Source organism: Puma concolor, chromosome C1 (assembly GCF_028749965.1).
Source record: "Puma concolor isolate L17-30 chromosome C1, mPumCon1.1.hap2, whole genome shotgun sequence".
Lineage (NCBI taxonomy): Eukaryota > Metazoa > Chordata > Mammalia > Carnivora > Felidae > Puma > Puma concolor.
In genome coordinates, this window is record NC_141674.1 from 213,241,459 (window position 1) to 213,260,076 (window position 18,618).

The 18,618-nt window shown below is 45.3% G+C and overlaps 1 protein-coding gene across 2 annotated transcripts in view; it reads right to left on the bottom strand.

Annotated features, from left to right (window-relative positions):
- PID1 (phosphotyrosine interaction domain containing 1) overlaps positions 1-18,618 on the bottom strand; it is a 231,951-nt gene that overhangs the window by 115,839 nt on the left and 97,494 nt on the right. The window contains exon 2 of one of the 2 annotated variants that reach the window (XM_086719843.1): positions 8,017-8,163. The exons of the other annotated variant lie outside the window; for it this stretch is intronic. Coding sequence (XP_086575969.1) covers positions 8,017-8,163 — 147 coding nt within the window. The remainder of the gene's footprint in view (positions 1-8,016; positions 8,164-18,618) is intronic. 2 annotated transcript variants of the gene reach the window in all.

Genomic DNA, 18,618 nt, shown 5'->3' on the forward strand with positions numbered 1-18,618 from the left:
CAAAAAAGCCCCTCAGCCCAGAAGGCCAAACCACATGCTAGCTGATGGTCATTCATGAGTGCCTGCACAGGGCACCTGGGGAGTAGCCTAGTCTCACACTGAGGCTCATCTTGTCTGGGCAAGAACATCCCCATATATATTCAAGGGGATGCTGTAATAAGGAAGGAAAGGAACTCCTTGCCCTGTAACCTGAGGACACTGCATTTTCTTTCACAGCCATTGCTCTTCCTACAGAATGTATTTTGTCTGCCCTCGGGTCATTCAGCCTTTTTTTTAAAAAAGAGCCTTTTTTACCATGGACTGTGGGATCAGCCTCTCACCAATTGCAGTCGACCCAAGCCCTAAATGCACATTAACCAGATACTGGGTCAGCTGTTTTCTGCTTGGCCAGAAAGCCGTGTAAGGCGTTCCCTATAATCTCCTTAACCAGGACATAGCTATTTGATTTCCCACAGCGGACACTTCTATTGCCTCTCTAGTATCTCCTTCCCCCTTCCCTCCTGTTGGAATTTGCAGATTCCAAAGCAAATAAATTTCAATGATGTAAGTCAATTCCAGTTAGGTTTTCTGTTATTTCAACCCAAAGTACCCCAAACCACTGTTTATCTTTGTGTCCCTATTAACATCTGAAACATTCTGAGAGTGCCGCAATATATTCTTATAGGTGGAGAAAGAAATGAATGAAGAAAATTAGGAAGGAAGGGAGGGAGGGAACAAGGGAAGGAGAGAAAGAGAAGGTCAGATGATGTAGAGGTCAACACAGTCAAAATTGCAGAAAAATAAAAGCTAGTCTCTTAAACAACAGATGTTAGCTCATATCAACGTTTACCTTTCCACATTTGGGGAGACAAGCTAGAGTAAATATGCTTTCATTTGTCTACAGGAAAGTCTGGGAAAGAATAAAGAGAAAATAGATTGGAATTAGATACCATTCACTCTGAATCTAGAGGTTCACATCTTGGCTTACACCAAGAGACTTAAATAACCAATAAAGACTACCTGCCTGAGTCTTACTTCATATGTTACTATTCTTTCTTTTACTTGTATTCCATATTGATAGCAAAATCAGAAATGTATTTTGCAAGAACATCTGCACAGTTTGCAGAATGGGACTCATGCAATGCCCCAAGTCGCCTACACCAAAAAAGCCTGCAGAATGCATTCAGTGAGGCTGATGACACGGTATAATCAGTGTTTCTCCCTCCTATGGATGAATAAAATCATGGGTCTTTGGCTAACATGAAAAAAAAAATGAGAAAACGTGACTAGTCCTATTTAAATGCTTATTTTTAATTAAATACATAACTGATCAAAGAAGCACAAAAATATATACGATACAGGTGAGGCTAATTTTTAAATAGATTTACATTCAAATCAGGAGCTCTTCTCATGAGTAGGATTGCTGGAAATCAGTCTTTTCTGAGACTGGCCACCTCACGCATATGCAAAGCCTTCAGCTCAGAAACTTCTCTTCACCGTCCCATGCAACTGGAAAGCAACCACATCCTTCTTGAGGGCTAGGTGACTATTACTGTTACTCTTAAATGCACGAGCCTCAAAAAGGGTCGCATAAAAAGTAATATGGTATGTGAATCCCGAGCTCCTTCTGGGGAATGACATTGTTGGATGGCTTCTGCCCTCACCCATGGGAACAGGACAGTGAGGGTCTTAGATGGGGCTTCACGGGATGCTTAGCCAGGTGCCTCACTCTGGAGGAGATGAGATTTGGGAGCTAGAGCGTTCTGTGGGAGAGCAGGCCCAGGTGAGGCGCCGGGAGGTGGGGGTGAGGCTTTAGTGACAGAGGCAGCTGTATGCCTACCAAGCTGCAGAATGCAGACAAGGGCACTCTTGGCATGAGCAATGAAAGAACGAGGTGGGGGAGGGGGGAGTGGGAAGAAATATCTTGAGCTCCATTAGCCCAATTCACCACCACCTCCCCAAGCCTGTCTGGTGGCCCAGAGGAACATCCCTCCTGGAGCTCTATCTCAGGACCCTGGCTCCACCCAGCTGTACCGAGCGGGTGCAGAGGAAAGACAGCCAGGCAAACCAGAACAAAGGCAGGCTGGCTCAGATCCAAACAAGAGAGCTGTCACTGCGGATTTTCCCGCCTTTCCTTCCTGCCTCTTTCCCCTCTTGTCCTCCCCAGGTACATGTTTCCCACGCTACGTTCCTTCTTCAACTCACCGGAGTCCCAACACTCAAATCAACCACCCTTCCCAAACCTTATAGAAGGTTTTATTTTTTTAAATTTTTTTTTTCAACGTTTATTTATTTTTGGGACAGAGAGAGACAGAGCATGAACGGGGGAGGGGCAGAGAGAGAGGGAGACACAGAATCGGAAACAGGCTCCAGGCTCTGAGCCATCAGCCCAGAGCCTGACGCGGGGCTCGAACTCACGGACCGCGAGATCGTGACCTGGCTGAAGTCGGACGCTTAACCGACTGCGCCACCCAGGCGCCCCTAGAAGGTTTTAAATAAAAGATAAATGTTATCAGATGTGCGAGGGCCCCAATTACGGCTCAGCATATTTGTTTCGGCATGGGTACTATTTTGCTTTCAAACTATAAACACCGTAAAGCTGGGGACTATTTCTGTGGAAGAGGTTTGTAGTTCAGTGTTCACATGGGCATCCAGGAACTCGATGGGCATTTAGTGTTTTATTTCATATATGTGTTTTACAAGGGATGTGACTTTCATGATAGTCTCTCTCTTTCTCTCTCTCTCCCTCTGTCTCTCTTGGAAAACCAAATTTGAGGACGTGAAAGGAAAGCAGGGGTAAATTATATGGTACTTCCAGTACACGTTCCCCACGCTTTCTGGGTTTTGTGAGCAAAGACAAAATTCTACTCCACTTACACACATGGTCAATTTGAGTCTTGGACCTTTAGATAAGAGAATGCCTGAAATCCACTGACCTTGGTTCTGGTCTATCAAAGATGCGGTAAGTGAGGCTCACAGAAGCAAAATGACCTTCTAAAATCATATGACACAACTGGCCAAAAGAGCTACCTTAGGACAGACACGGGAGCCACTCAACGGTCATTGCGAGGGAGTGGAATCTAGAGGGGAGGTGCACAGGCTGTGGAGCCAGACGGATGAAGTTCAAATGCAGGCTTTGCCAGTTACTCCCTGGATGCTCTGGTATAGGAAAGAACTTCTCTATGCCTCAACTAGCTCATCTGTGAAATGGGGCCACAGATGGCACTTAAACCACTGGGTCATCACAGGGACCAAATGGGTAGTTTATATCATGAAAAGTGCATAGGAGAGTGCTTAATGTGTTAATAAACTTCAGCTCTTTATTTGCATTATTTCTGTATAATTAGTATTTTCTTACTAATTATGATCATCACCATCATTATCTCATTTCCTAAAGGCTTTGAGAACTCCGCCAAGGAGGCCCAGAAGGGAGTCAATCCGAAACAGAACAGCGCCCCCTGTAGGACGAGGCCACATACACAGGCGCTGTCCTTCAGGCACACATCTGCAGCCCAGTTCTTTCTTGCACGCCGGCCCCCTGGTCAGCTGTGGCAACTCCATCCGACCATACATCGGCCAGCTATCTCCGTCCTCCATATCCCACCTCACCTCCCCCTCCCCGGGTGTGACTCCACTTCTGTCACTCCCGTGGCTCCCCTCACACATCAGGTCCTCAAGCCCCACGCTTCTCCCGGGCACCACAGCCTTGTAACCTGCACGGTCTCTTTGTTTTCAAATTTTTTAAGTTTACTATTTATCTTGAGAGAGACAGCACAAGTGGGGGAAGGGTGGAGAGAGAGGGAGACGGCGAATCCCAAGCAGGCTCCACGCCGTCAGCACGCAGCCCGACTCGGGGCTCGAACCCACAAACCCATGAGATCGTGACCTGACTTGAAACCAAGACTCAGACGCTTAACCCACTGAGCCGCCCGGGCACCCCTGCACAGTCACAGTCTATTTTTAAGTGCAGGTTTCTTTTTTGCCCGCTTAGCTGAGCACCTGCATCAAAATCTCTGGAAAGAAGGTCCAGACACCTGCCGTCTAGGGGTTTCTGATACACGAGTTTCAGCAGCACTGGGATTCACTGATTTCAGGCACTCGTCTCTTCCTTCTACTTGGCTACAAACTACATTACCCACCCTTGCCCACTTGGACGCCTTTCTCCACAATTCCGCGTCCACAGTACAGTAGGTTTTTCAAGGACGATTAATCAAATAAACGTTTGCTAACAAGTCAGAGAGCCAGCTAGGATTCTATTGCGCGAGGCCGGAGAAGCCAGGTACGACAGACCATTGCTGCTGCTGCTGCGGAATCAGACACAGCAGCTGATACTCTGAAAAGCCCCAGCAAGAGTAAGGGCAGGCCAGTCCTAACGGTACGCAGGGGGGGTGTGCAGTTAAATAACTCCACTCCAACAAAAAAAAAAAAAAAAAAAAAGGCAGCCGTAGAGGAAAACACACAAAGACCCAGCTGCCCACAACATGAATAGCCTGGCAGGGCAATCCCATCAGGACCCACGGAGAATACAGATCAGAGGGAAAGGGGGAGTCTGCGTGGGCCAGTGCCTCGATGGTGCGAAAGCATCATCCATTTTCAGCCCCTTGGCCTTTGCTTCCTCCTGGCTCTCTCCCTCCCCAAATCCACCGTTATGCAAGCACAACTTAAGAGCTGTTTAAGCCAAAAGTACTAGCACTGTGTGAATATGGAGGGTCCCGTCCGCCGGCCCTGCAGCTGGGCCTGAACGACATTGTGCTCATTATTCGCGGCAGGCGTGAGCCTGAGAGAGAGAGAGAGAGAGAGAGAGAGCTCCTTCTGCAGCTGGCATTTTGTGAGCTAAGTTACTCGTCAGAATCCAAGAGGAAACACTGCATTTTGTTTCTGTGGATGCCTGGGGGCGGGGGCAGGGGCGGGGGGGAGGTCAGGGCATTCTAAACAGAAATTTTCAAAGCTCAAAAGTGTAACTTTGTCATTGTCTTTGAACAAAAGAATGTGACTCGGAACACAAACAGGATATTATTATTGCCGATTAAAGAACTGTCAACCCCAGTGTGTTCAAGTTAAGATGTAAATGTATAAAGTGCCTTGTAGAACACAATTTGAACAATGACACATGGCGGGGGGGTCTTCCTTCAAATAGAATCCTAAAGCTAGAGCTGGCCCAGATTATGATTATCTGCACCTGGAATCTCATCTTCAAGATTTCTAGGGATGGAGAGTTCAGAAACTTTCTACAGCCCGGTGGTCTGTGTTTTCCACCTTGGAGGCCAAGGTCTCCCCAGTGTCCAGGTGAAATCACGGATGATCTCCCTTTGTCTACCCAGCCCCACTGACTGACGCCAAGGCCACCTCATTCTCTCGGGTGTGTTCTTCTGAATCCCTTCTATTTTTTTCCAACGTCCTTTTAGAAGTAAAATAAGCGAACACAGACCTAAGGCAATACACGGAAAAAAAAAAAATTACTCCATGCATCTCGAACCCTATGCTCCCTTTCAGGAAAATGATAGTTTTTATTCTCCTAGCAAATATATATCTGTCTAGAAAATGTCTCTCTCTCTCTCTCTCTCTCTCTCTCTCACACACACACACACACACACACCTCTTTCATATCTTGATTGGATTGCTAGGCCTTTTACTCTATAACTGCATCCTCCTCCCATTTATTTATTTATTTATTTATTTTTTTTTTTTTACTTTTTTTTATTTTATTTTTGGGACAGAGAGAGACAGAGCATGAACGGGGGAGGGTCACAGAGAGAGGGAGACACAGAATCGGAAACAGGCTCCAGGCTCTGAGCCGTCAGCCCGGAGCCCGACGCGGGGCTCGAACTCACAGACCGCGAGATCGTGACCTGGCTGAAGTCGGACGCTTAACCGACTGCGCCACCCAGGCGCCCCCCTCCTCCCATTTAAACATACTCTGCAGACTTTACCGAAGGTACCTCCCCTCCTTTTACTTGTCCTTACTGACTTCGTCTTGCTTCCGAGGGACCCTTTTCCCCACCAGGAACAGAATTCAAAATGACTCTGGGAACACAATTTGTATAGGATGTATAACACAATTTGATCTCATATCACTTTGAAATTTAACGAGTACTTTCCTAATGCCTTTGTATCATCCATTTACCCAAAGCGGTGCATACACGGGGACCCAAGACCAGTTCCGCAGACCCACGGACTCCTGTCGAAGTTGCCTCTGGCAACTGCTCTTTGGAAGCTGAAAGTTCACCTTAGCAGAGTTACCATTTACAACCACTTTTGGGGGGCACCTGGGTGGCGCAGTCGATTAAGTGGCTGACTCCTGATTTTGGCTCAGGGCACGGTCTCACGGTTCATGCGTTCAAACCCCGCATCGGGCTCTGCACTCACAGCACGAGAGCCTGCTTTGCATCCTCTGTCTCCCTCTCTCTGCCCCTCCCCGACTCACTCACACACTCTCTCTCAGATCTCTCTCTCTCTCTCTCTTGAAAATAAACACGTTTAAAAAATTTTTAAATAAAAAATAAATAATAAAATCACTTTTTTTTTTTAACAGAGTCCTATAACCCGCTGGCCTAAATCTCTCTAACGGACCCGCATAATAATTAGAACAGAGTCTAAACTCCTTGCCTTGATGACACCACACAACACAACTTTCACAACGCCCCGGTCCCGCTGCCCATTCTTTTCCGTTACAAAGGACGCCAACACCATGGCCACCTATGAGAATCCGTGCTCCCCGTCCCTTCGGCCTGAAAGATTCTTCTGCAAGTTCTTTCAGACTGGCTGTCTCAACTGCCAGTGCTCACCTACCTGTATTTTCTCTTCCCTCCCCCCCAACTGGCAGTTAAACCCCACAAAGATGCTGGCAGGAGTGCTCCACTGACCCCAGTGCTGGGTCGAGGATAAGCCCCCAATGGATATTTGTGAAATAAATGACCATGTGTGGGGTTCTGTGTACACAGCCATCACTCAAGATTTCTGTAGCCTCCAATCTGGCCACAGCTATGCAAGACCTGGGGAGGGGATGGAATATTCTGGCAAGAAAGCTAGATGGATCTTGACTTCTCTAACCTGGAAACGCAATAAGGAAAGGAGTGTGTCTGTAAGGTTACAAAAGAAACCCACATGCAAACGCGCATTCTTGTTTTATTTTCTTTTCACTACTCAAAACAAAGTTCTACCCCTTATTTAATTTTTACTCCTCCAAACAAATTGCTGATGACGAAATGTGCACGAACATATTTTCTTTGTTACCTCTGAACTGATTGCTGTATTCATCAATTCATGCACAAAAGAATATCAAGTGAGAAAGAACCCAAAAAACCAAAATTATACATTTCATTTCTAGGGTTTTTTTTTATAATGTCAGCAGTATCGTTTACATAAATGAAAAATGTTTTTTAATGGATTCTGAGACATGAATATTAGTATAAATTCAGAGTGCCCAAGCCAAGCAAAAATGCAAAATTTTTTCTCCCAAAGGAGAACGATACTGTTGAGAAATCTGTTTTTTATTCTTCAAGATGTGGTTTATTCAGAGTGCAAATACAAGGGAAGGAAGGATCACGAAGGACAGAACTTTTCCTGTGTACATGGGTTCAGATGGTACAACAAATGTGGGCAGAATACTATTCTACTCATACATACTAAAACTTATGTCTTTCATGCGTACCTGAAAACAAGGAAGAGAGCCAGATCGCTAAAAATAGAGCAAGAGACAGATTCATACAACCATCACTCAGTGAGCTTTTATTAGCTGTTCTACCTTTTCATTCCTTTAAAAAGTGACCGTGGGGGAGGGGCGCCTGGGTGGCTCAGTGGGTTAAGCTTCCGACGCTTGATTTCAGCTCAGGTCATGAGCTCATGGTTTGTGGGTTTGAGCTCTGTGTTCGGATTCTCTTTTGCTCCTTCACTCTCTGCCCTTCCCCCACTCACTCTCTCTGTCTCATGAGAAATACACATAAGTAAATAAATGAATAGTTACCACTGGTAAACAAGTGTCTTAAGGCTACACATCCTTCTGTCTCTCCCGCTGGCTGCGGGCCACATGCCACATACCTTGCAGCCACTGTGAGTCCTGGTCTTCATCAGGGGTGTAGTGGTGCACAGCTCAATGGCCTCAGGCTCGTGGAAGATGACTGCTGGGAGGGGGTCCTTCTTCAGTGTCAGGACATTCAATTTAGACTTCAGCATGGTCTGAAAGTGCTGATGAGCAAAAGGAACAAGCAAACAAATAAATAAAGAAGCCAACTCTAGTGGAATTTTTTGGAGCAGTATGTGGTGCACTGATACATCAGACCCAGTAGCAAAATCTTTTTTATTAACTCTGTTTTACTAGGGAAGGTCAAGAGACACTCAGTCACATGAAGGGGGAAAACTGTCAGGATGCCCCTAAGTTGACATCATGGGAGACGGCCAACCCCCCCACACAGAGATCACGGGAACATGGGGCAGCGGTAAAATCACCAACACCTTGCTCTGGGAAGTTCTTCCAAGGTGATATGTAGAGAGAGACTCCTAGAACTTTAAGGCATGTTGATTTCAGCCAGAGAAGTGAAGATGTTCAGAAAAGGTGATCGGCGCTATTTTGGGGGGCAGTCTAGAGCTAATGAAAAAGGAGGAGAACCAATGAAAAGAACACAAGAATCCTGCTCTCTGCCTTCCCCCGTTCTGCCATGCGCTAGCTGTAGAACTTCAGGAAAGCCACCACTTTTCAATAGACCATTTCTCTTCCTGAGTCTAGTAAATATCTATTCTGTATGCAGTTCCTGTTGGCACCCGTTTTGAAATATAACCAGAATCCAGCTACATTTAATAACTGCTATGTATACACCCAGTCCAGGCCCCATCTTTGTTTGGTCTATCATAGCATCTGGTCCTACCACTCCCAACCTTGACCCAGTGCAGGGTATTACCACAGCACAGCCAGGGGGGGCCTTCTCAGCTCAGATCACAGCTTGTCACCCCTCTGGTAGGACTATCTCAAGCCTTCCCTTCTCACAAAAATATTCCAAGTCCTTGCCTTGGCCTTGAAACCCACGCACAATTCAGGGACCTCTGCCTCTCTAACCTCACCTCCCACTCCTCACCCTCCCTCTCACTTGGATCCAACCACAGTGGCGTCTTTATTCTTCTGAGGATAAGGCGAAGACACACATGCCTTGGGATGTCTGAACATGCTCCCCCTGCTCTAGGATCTGAATCCCTTGCTTCTGTATCTTCTTGAGGACCTTGATCAAATGTCACTTTATGAGACAGGCCTTCTTTATCAATATTATCTAAAATAGCAGGTGCGTGTGCCCCCCCCCCCCACACATACACACAGATGGCTTCGTGGGCCCTCAACCTGCACCATCACAACAGGATCCCCACGCTTAGGAGAACACCATGCTTGGTTTAATGCTCTTGGGTGAATGTCATGGTCTTGAAATCCTTCATAAATTTATCTTTGAGCCTGTGTTTTGTAAGCTGAGTCCAATGAAACAGTAGAGTACGTGCGTGAGTAGAGGAGATACACATAATAGGTGCATCCCCTGATGCCTAGGAATTCAAGAAGATGCCAAGTGAGTACCAGGCAAGCATATTAGGTCCATGGCTCTGTAAGCAGTGTACTGGCGGCCCCAGGAGGCCATGCTTTGGAAGGAGAACTTGCTTCAAATGCAGAAGTAAGTCAGTTGTATTTTAACAAACATGAATGATCAAGGAACTCTAGCATATCCCTTCTATTTGTAGGACTTTCCTGTAACAGACAACTGAAAATGACACTGAAAATGACAACAGAGAAGGAAAGGGACAGGGAGGACAGCCACAGCTCCTCCTCCCTTCGGTCCCTCCTCACTAATCTGCAAGCTAAAGGTAAAGTGTCAGGAGAATGTGCATTTTTAGAAATGGAACAGGGGCACCTGGGTGGCTCAGTCGGGTAAGCAACCGACTCTCGATTTCAGCTCAGGTCATGCTCTGGTGGTTTGTGGGCGAGAGCTCCACGTCGGGCTCTGCACTGACAGCACGGCACCTGCTTGGGATTCTTTCTCTCTCTGCCCCTCCCTCGCTCATGTGTGCGCACTTTCTCTCTCTCTCTCTCAAAACAATTAGTTAATTAATTAATAAAAAGAAATGAAACAGGGGCAGTGGGTGGCTCAGTCAGTTGAGGGTCTGACTCTTGATTTCAGCTCAGGTCACGATCCCAGGGTCGTGGGATAAATAAATAAATAAATAAATAAATAAATAAATAAATACAGGTGAGTTAGTTTTGTAGCATATTTCCACTGTTCCGGTGAGAAGAAAATTCAGATGCACATATGAACCAGGAAGTGCAAACTTCGTGTCATTTCAACACTTCTGCTCCTATCCTTGTATTTAAAGTGGGCATTGCATGGGGCGCCTGGGTGGCTCAGTCGGTTATGCGTCCGACTTCGGCTCAGGTCACGATCTCACGGTCCGTGAGTTCGAGCCCCACGTCGGGCTCTGGGCTGATGGCTCAGAGCCTGGAGCCTGTTTCCGATTCTGTGTCTCCCTCTCTCTCTCTGCCCCTCCCCTGTTCATGCTCTGTCTCTCTCTGTCTCAAAAATAAATAAACTTAAAAAAAAAATTAAAAAAAAAATAAAGTGGGCATTGCATAATATAATGATGAATGGTAGATTCGTGTTAATAATCTCAATGTTGAATCTTTTTTTAGTTAGAACAGCATCAAACAACAAAATCAACCCACCAATCAAACAGAAGAAAACACCATGACTGTGCCAGACACAGATTCACGAAGAAAAGTAAAAAGTTTTATGTTTCAGTGCCTTTAGCGGCACTTTTCTCTACTTTTTGAATATAGGACACTGCATTTTCATTTTGCCCTGGGCCTCACAGATTATGTAACCAATTCCACATGTACATACTCATCGCCGTCCATCCCCTTCCTCCGCTTTATTATTCTCCTCACTACTTGTCACCACGAAAAAATTACGTATTTTGTTTATCTTATTTCCTGTCCTCTTCCATTAGAACATAAATGCCTTAAGAGCAGAAACTGTTTTAGTCAATGAAGTATCCCAAGAGCCTAAAGCAGTTCCATGGGGCCACACCGAATCTACTAGAACTCCCAACGGCCACGCTGATGGTCACTTTCATGTGTCAGCTTGCCTAGGCTACTATGCTATTATTTAACCAAACACGGTGAAGATATTTTGTAGGTATGATTAAAGTCCATAATCATTTGAATTGCAGACATATCCTGGATAATCTGGGTGGACTTCATTCAATCAATTGAAACAACAGGTGAGGTGAGGCTTCCCTGAGGGGGAAGAATTTCTACTTGTGGACGGCAGCTTCAGTCCATGCCCAAGAGTTCCAGCCTACCCTTCCTGACAGCCTGCCTCAAGGGTCTCAGCCCTGCCTCGCCAGCCTCCACAACTGCATAAGCCGGTTCCTCGAATAAGTCCTGAGGCATTTCTCCTACTAGTTCTCTCTCTGATTTAACCCTGACGAACACAGCCACCTTTCAGGATACAAAGTCGCCAGCCTGATATTTGTTCAAATGGAAGGGAGATCTGCTGTCCTATTTCTCAGTGAATAGTGATTTGTATTTTTTTTAATTTTTTTAAAGTTTATTTTTGAGAGAGAGAGAGAGAGAGAGAGAGAGAGAGAATCCAAAGCAGGCTCCAGGCTCTGAACTGTCAGCACAGAGCCCGACTCAGGGCTGGAACCCACAAACTGTGAGATCATGACCTGAGCTGAAGTCAGCCATTTCACCAACTGAGCCTCCCAGGCGCCCCTGATTTGTATTTTTTAAAACCGTAAGGGCAGGGGCGCCTGGGTGGCTCAGTCCGTTAAGCATCCGACTCTTGATTTCCGCTCAGGTCATGATCTTGCGGTTCAGGGGTTCGAGCCTCTGCACTGACAGCATGGGGCCCGCTTGGGATTCTCTCTCCCCTTGTCTCTCTCTCTCTGCTCCTTCCTTATCCGCTGGCATGCACACTCTCTCTTTCTCAAAATACATAAATAAATAAATAAACTTAAAAAGAAAAAAAAATCACAAGGGCAAGTTTTCAAATTAATCTGGAAGTTTCTGCCTTTGTTCTTAATTGATTCCAGCCCAACATCTGGTGTTACAAAGAGGTCTGGGAGGAGCACCACAGATACGTGACAGGGAGAGGAAAAGCTGGTCGCCTTTGTGAGACAGCAACTGGGGCCATACGACGAAGAGGGTAAAGAGAAGAGTAGCTCAGGAGAGGAGCTAATGAGCGAGTGAGGACACTGTCCTCACCCGCCATCTTGCTGGGGGCTCCATGAGCAGTACATGAAACCACAGCTCACCTCAGCCTGACTTTTGCCACACAACAAGTTCCTAAAGATGGCACCAGAGGTGACTCCATTCCCACAAAGTCTGGACAACCACACTGCCCAGAATCTCTGAGATTGTCTGCCCGTCCCCACTGTGGGACCAAATGCCATGGCTACTGGTTTGGCCGTTGAGCGCAGCGAGAGACTGGAAGCTGCGGGCCGGACGCAGGCAGCCAGAGAGCCAAGGAAGAGAAAGAAACCATTTCTAAAACCCCAAATTAGGGACAGGAAGATAACGGAGTGCAAATGCCAACTTCCACACGGGCTGTGTAACCTGAACCACCTATCTCTTCAAAGCCTTGGTGGGTCTCCAGCTCGCCGATCCGCTGTGCACCCTGTCCCTGAATACCTCCCCTGAAGCAGACACTGAGGCAGGCACAGCTGGAACAGAAATGAAATGTTAGTCTCTGCTTGAACGGGTTTCTCACAGAGAGCTGGACACTGTTAAATCAAATGACAACTGCAAACCTGTGTGAGTTCATCAACTAGCTGCAGAGAGAGAGGCTAAGGCAGTATCTGAAGGTGAAATAGAGACAATTATTCCTTTTCTGGAAAAAATGCATTTTGTTTTCTTTAACGGCTTTGTCCTTTTTGCCCACAATGAAAGGATGAGGCTAAAGAGGGAAATACGATGTGAATTATCTGATGAGTCATTGGGTCTACAAGAATACATCTTTTTATAGAAGATTCATGTAACTGTGAGTTGCTCTTGAAAATCTAGGAAAGAACGGTACAAGTGTGACGGTAGAGCTGTTTCTGCTAAGAACACTCTTCTGCCCCCCCTTTGAGGAAACGTCTCCACTGTTATAGCTGCTTTGTGGAGCGGGGCTGTCCCTGCCCCCGACCCTGGGAAAGAATATGCGACACAGGCTGACCGCCTGAGTACCGCGTGTCCCTGGCCAAAGGCGTTGGTTCAGAGGAAACTCCAGATTGGCGGGACAGACTCTTCCAGGAGACTGACTGACTCACAGGGTTGCTAGGCCAAGGTGATGTGAGTAGGAAGCTACCGCTGACCTCCTCACCCGCCAAGGTCAGCCCGAGAATAAGACCACCCGGAGACCAAGAGGGACGAGCCATGGAGAGTCACAGACGTGGCCTTGCCTAGCCCTGGCTCCAGCTGCCTCTGACTGAGAATGAGAACCAGTACCTTCTCTCTTACGCTTAAGCGAGCTCGCGTGAGGCGTCTGTTCGGAAAGAGTCTCACCGATACAAATTACTTTCTGATGAAAAAAAACCACCTGAGACAATAAAACGGAGCCACTAACAAAACGTTAAAAGGACTTCATAAATGTTAAAACTACAGAACAGAACAGCAACATTAGCTTTTAAGGAAACATAGAGGATCTTGCACTTTGTTATTTGAATAGGTGGGGCCTTAATGACAAAGCATCGATAATAATTTAAAGGCGGTATTACGGTCCCCAGCTTACTCATGTCTACAATAAAGCTCTGTGGGCTACTGCCGAAATGAGATGAATTCCAAGTCTCAAGAGACAGCCCAAGAGTGTCCCCGCAATGACACCGATTCAGGTGGCCAGCTCTCTCGCTGGGTGGTAAAGACAGCTCCATCAGAAGGGCAAGGCCTTGTACTTCCTGGGCCTCGGTGTTCTCATCCGTCACGTCTAAAGGGCTACGTTACGCCATGTCAAAAACGGCATCGCTTGTTCTCTGCACGGATAGACAAGTGCCGTAAAGACAGTGCAACTTAACACAATCCAGGAGCCTTCGAGAAAAGGCAACAGAAGAGGAATCGAAGAGAGGAGCTTGGAAAAGCCATTGCTCCCAAATGAAAGATACACAGAGTTCCATAAAGCAAATGTGTTATTCATTCTTACAGAAGGGAAGTGAGCAGGGTTGTAGAAAATTAGGGCACTGCCCCGGACAAATTAGACAAAGCCCGGCTTTCTGCACTTGGTGCTTTATGCGCAATCCTAAAATAGAGCCTCTAAATCAAGCCCCATTATGCGGAGGGGGTAATCGCCATGCCCTGTATAATTTTACAGTTGGCGCTTGCTACTTACTCCTATTCAGACATTAATCTCTGACAGTTTAGCTGGCAAGTATTTACATATTTTACCAATTCAAATCGGGTGTATCTCACCTTTGTATTGACTCCGTATCCAAAATATAAAGCATCTTTTGAAGGCAAATCCTGCTTCCTCTTTTTCTGGGATAACGGAACACTATCCTCACTCAAATGAAAGAAAAGGCATGAAGGTTTTAATCCCTGGTTCATCCTTGCATTGTGAAGGCTGGCAAAAATGGTCAGTTTTAACTTGCAAATGACTGATTCAGTAATGCCCTCATCAAGCTTCAGAAATATTGCAAATGTTCTCCTTAAGAGAACCACAAGGAACAAGGGGGCCAATCAAAGAAATGGAAAACTTCAGTACCCCAAACAAATGTTAATTTGTGCCAGCGTGCAAAAATCAGTGATGCTTTTACATGTTGCACATAACCACACTTCATTTTATTCCTGGGGGGTATGTAAGAATTAATTAAACTTAGTTGTAGTTTCCTTACATTTTATACCACTTACTTCTTAAAAACGTATATTCAAGCCCCAAATACTGGAAAAGGAGCCATTGCAATACTCCATTCTGACCTTAAATAAGATCTCACTTATCATTTTCAATGTAAACTCTTACATGTCTGCTTTTAAATAGCCATTCAAAAAACAAAACAAAACAAAACAAAGCAAGAAAACTCTTTTCCTCTTAAACAAACAGCAAATGGTTTGTTATATGATTAAGAGGAAACAGGTGAATGAATAAAAAGAAAATTCTACTTAAATTCAATTTTCATTTAAATACATTTCAATGCAAAAGATTTTGATTTTCATTTCGGTCCTTTTTTAAAAGTAAAACAGGGTTGGATAATCTCCCCCAAATCTAGCAAGCATATACAGAATCGCCTTCTGTCATTCAAGGATTAATTTTTGTTTAATGCAAAGAAAGACCTATAGCACTATGGCATTCCCCTTCTTGCTGCAAAGTGTCCCTAGTAATTGCCTTATTGAGAAAAGTTCCAACTGAATTTCAAAGGCGTACCTCCAGACACTCCTAAATTTAAAAGGTTGTCTGTATCTGTTAAAAGTGATAGCTATTATTAAACGAACTGAAAATACTCATGTTCGCACACCCATATTTATTCATGCAGTTTTAATTATGGAAGCATTTCTTTTGAACATCACAGATTCTCTCAAGAGATTATGTGGGAGAGGCACCGAAATAACTCTATGCCCACAGAGCACGCAGAAAGCCCCCAAGGCTTACGCAGAGCTCACTGGGGAGGAGGAAGATTTTAGCACAAACACACAAGAACGAAGGTCAGAAAAGGTGAAGCCTAAGTATGCTACCGTAAGCATCTAACAGTGTATGTGATATGGTTTAATATCATCGGAAGGCGATAAGCTAACGGTATACTATACGAAAGCAATGACGAAAATAACAAACCAAAGAGTTACATGCATTAACAGGAGAGATCAAACAGAATCATAAAAAAGGGGGCAGAAAGAGAGGACAAAGTTAATAACAAAAAGCCCAGCTGAGACAAGGAGAAAATAAATCCTAAAATGATAGATTTAACATCTATAAAATTCATACCACTAGTAAAAAGAAGGCAGATATATAGTGAGCGTTGACGAAGACGGCCTGATTCTATGTGGCCTACAAGAAATTCACTCAAAATATGAAGAGGCAAATACAACTGGTAGGGCCACAAGGCATAGACAAAAACCACAAATACAGTCAGAGATTTCAATCCCACTCTCACCAAAATTGATAGACTACACAGAAAAGCAGCAAGGATCTATAAAGTTTGAATAACGCCACCAACAACGCGACATGATTGACATTTCTAGACCACTCCACCCAAAAACAACAGGATTCAAGGATACATAAAACACTTACCAAAACAGACCAAATTCTGGGCCATAAATTTTTTTTTTTTAAAACACCTCAGTAAATTTAGGAATCATATTCTACGAAGAAAAATCAACAGAAAATTCTCTGTAAAATTTTCAAATACGTGGAAACGAACAGTTCCAAATAACCCATAGATCAAAGAACACATCAAAAGGCAATACAGAAAGTACTTTGAGCTGAATGGAAATGAAAACGTAACATACCAAAAATTCTGAGATGCCACTAAAACATACATAAGGGGAATTTTATAGCACAAAATGCCACTATTAGAAAAGAAGAAAATTCTCTATTCAATAAACTCAGCTTCAGCCTTAAAAAAAAAAAAAAAATGAAAGAATAAATAGAGTAAATGAAACCCCAAGCAGAAGATACCAAATAATAGGGGCGCCTGGGTGGCTCAGTTGGTTAAGCAATGGACTTTGGCTCAGGTCATGATCGCGCGGTCTGTGAGTTCGAGCCCCACGTCAGGCTCTGTGCTGACGGTCCGTGAGTTCGAGCCCCACGTCAGGCTCTGTGCTGACGGCTCAGAGCCTGGAGCCTGCTTCAGATTCTGTGTCTCCCTCTCTCTCGGCCCCTCCCCTGCTCGTGCTCTGTGTCTCTCTGTCTCTCGATAATAAATACACGTTTAAAAAAATAAAAAAAAAAAAGAAGATACCAAATAATAAAGATCAGAGGAGAAATCAATGAAATACAATGCAGAAAACCTATAATCAATACAACTGAAAAAGCCTGTCCACAAGTTCACTCATTCTTCCTTTGTCTTTGCTGAGTCTGCTGATGAGCTCATTAAAGGTAGTCTTCAGCTCTGTTACTGTTGTTGTTTTCCTTCCTATTCCTGTTTTCCTTAGCACTTTCGTTTGATTCTTTCTTTGCTGAAACTCCCCATATGTTCATGCTTGTTCTCCACTCCCACCCCCCCCACCGGAGTCTTTAAATATTCATCAGTTATTTTAAATTCCGTATCGGAGTCATCCCTTAGCCTGGTTCTGTTCATGGCTTTGTCTCCTCACAGTGGATTGTTTTCCTCCTGACTTTCTGTGTGTCTCCTACTTTCCTATTGAGTTCTGGACACCATGCGTGGTAATGTCGGAGGGCCACAGCTTTTATACCTGAACCTGACCGTATCCCTTCTGCTCGGGCACTTAGTGTGGTGTGCCAAGTCAGTCTCACTTGGAATTGGTCTGGCTTCTGGTTTTATTGCTACACCACAGATTTCAATCCTCTAGAATTACCTTGTCTTTAGGTTGGGGGTCTGCTTTGCTGGGAGGTGCCTGTCAACATTCCAGCTCCACCCTCAGCCTGCAGGCTTCTCTGTACCCCTGGGACTCATAGAGCCTCTCTGTCCTCATTCTTTCCCTGGCCCCAGAGGCTAACTGCAATCGCCTGATGCCAGGTGCTTTCTAGCCTGGGAATGTATTGAGGGAAGGGCAGGGAAGGGTTCTTCCTCCTTGTTCTACCTCAGTCTTAGGCAGGTCCTGAATCCTACGGTCTCGGGAGTCAGGCTTGCTCAGTGATCTTGTCTCTGCCCCCCGCTGTTAAGAGACCCGTACTTGTCTGGATCCAGGGCGGTTCCCTGCCTCTCCTCCAGATGCAGAAAATTCTTTTTCTTTTCCTCTCCACAAGTTACAAGGGGTCTTCACCTATGCCCTTGGAGCACGGGATGTTTCACCCTCCCCCCGCTGTGAAGTCTTGTGTTCCTTAGAAAAGTCCAGGTGCCTGGCCTTGTGCCTGATAGCCACACCCCTCCCCTAGGCCTGAACCATCAAAGAGGCTTGCTCTGGCCTCCAGCCTGGCTGTCAGTCACTGTCCTGAGTCTCACTGGTAGTCTATTTAGAAAGGTCTATGAATTAATGCGAATTCTCCTTGGGTAGAGAGTAACCATGGGCTCTTCACTTTGACGCTAGCCCACAACTGACCTTTAAAAATTTGCTAGTGATGTTACCTGAATTTTTCTTACCCTCTTGCCTTACAAGCCATCATCCATTCTCCATTCAAAGTGAGCCATAACTCATGTGGCCTCTTTTTCTCGAGGGCGTGTTTCCTATACATTTCAGGCCAGCTGGGTGTACTATGCCCCTGGCTCTTTGATGGGTTCAAGGGAAGGTTTGATTTTGTAAATAATCTGGCTTTTTCTTGTTCATAGGATGGAAAGCGATGCTATTGCAGCTGTCTTTATGGTAGGCAGAAGCCAGAGTCAAATTTATATCTTTAATCAACCAAAGCTAAGTGCACTGAAGAATGCTCTGTATTTGGACGATCGCATAAAAGGTTATGATGTACATGTTAGCATTATCCATAATTTCCAAAGGTCCTTTCCCCCAAATCCTGTTTCTTTCCAGCTCAGATATTTATGTCTCCATGGATGCTGACCGCTATCTGGTTGTGACTGCTATCAGCTTCTTCT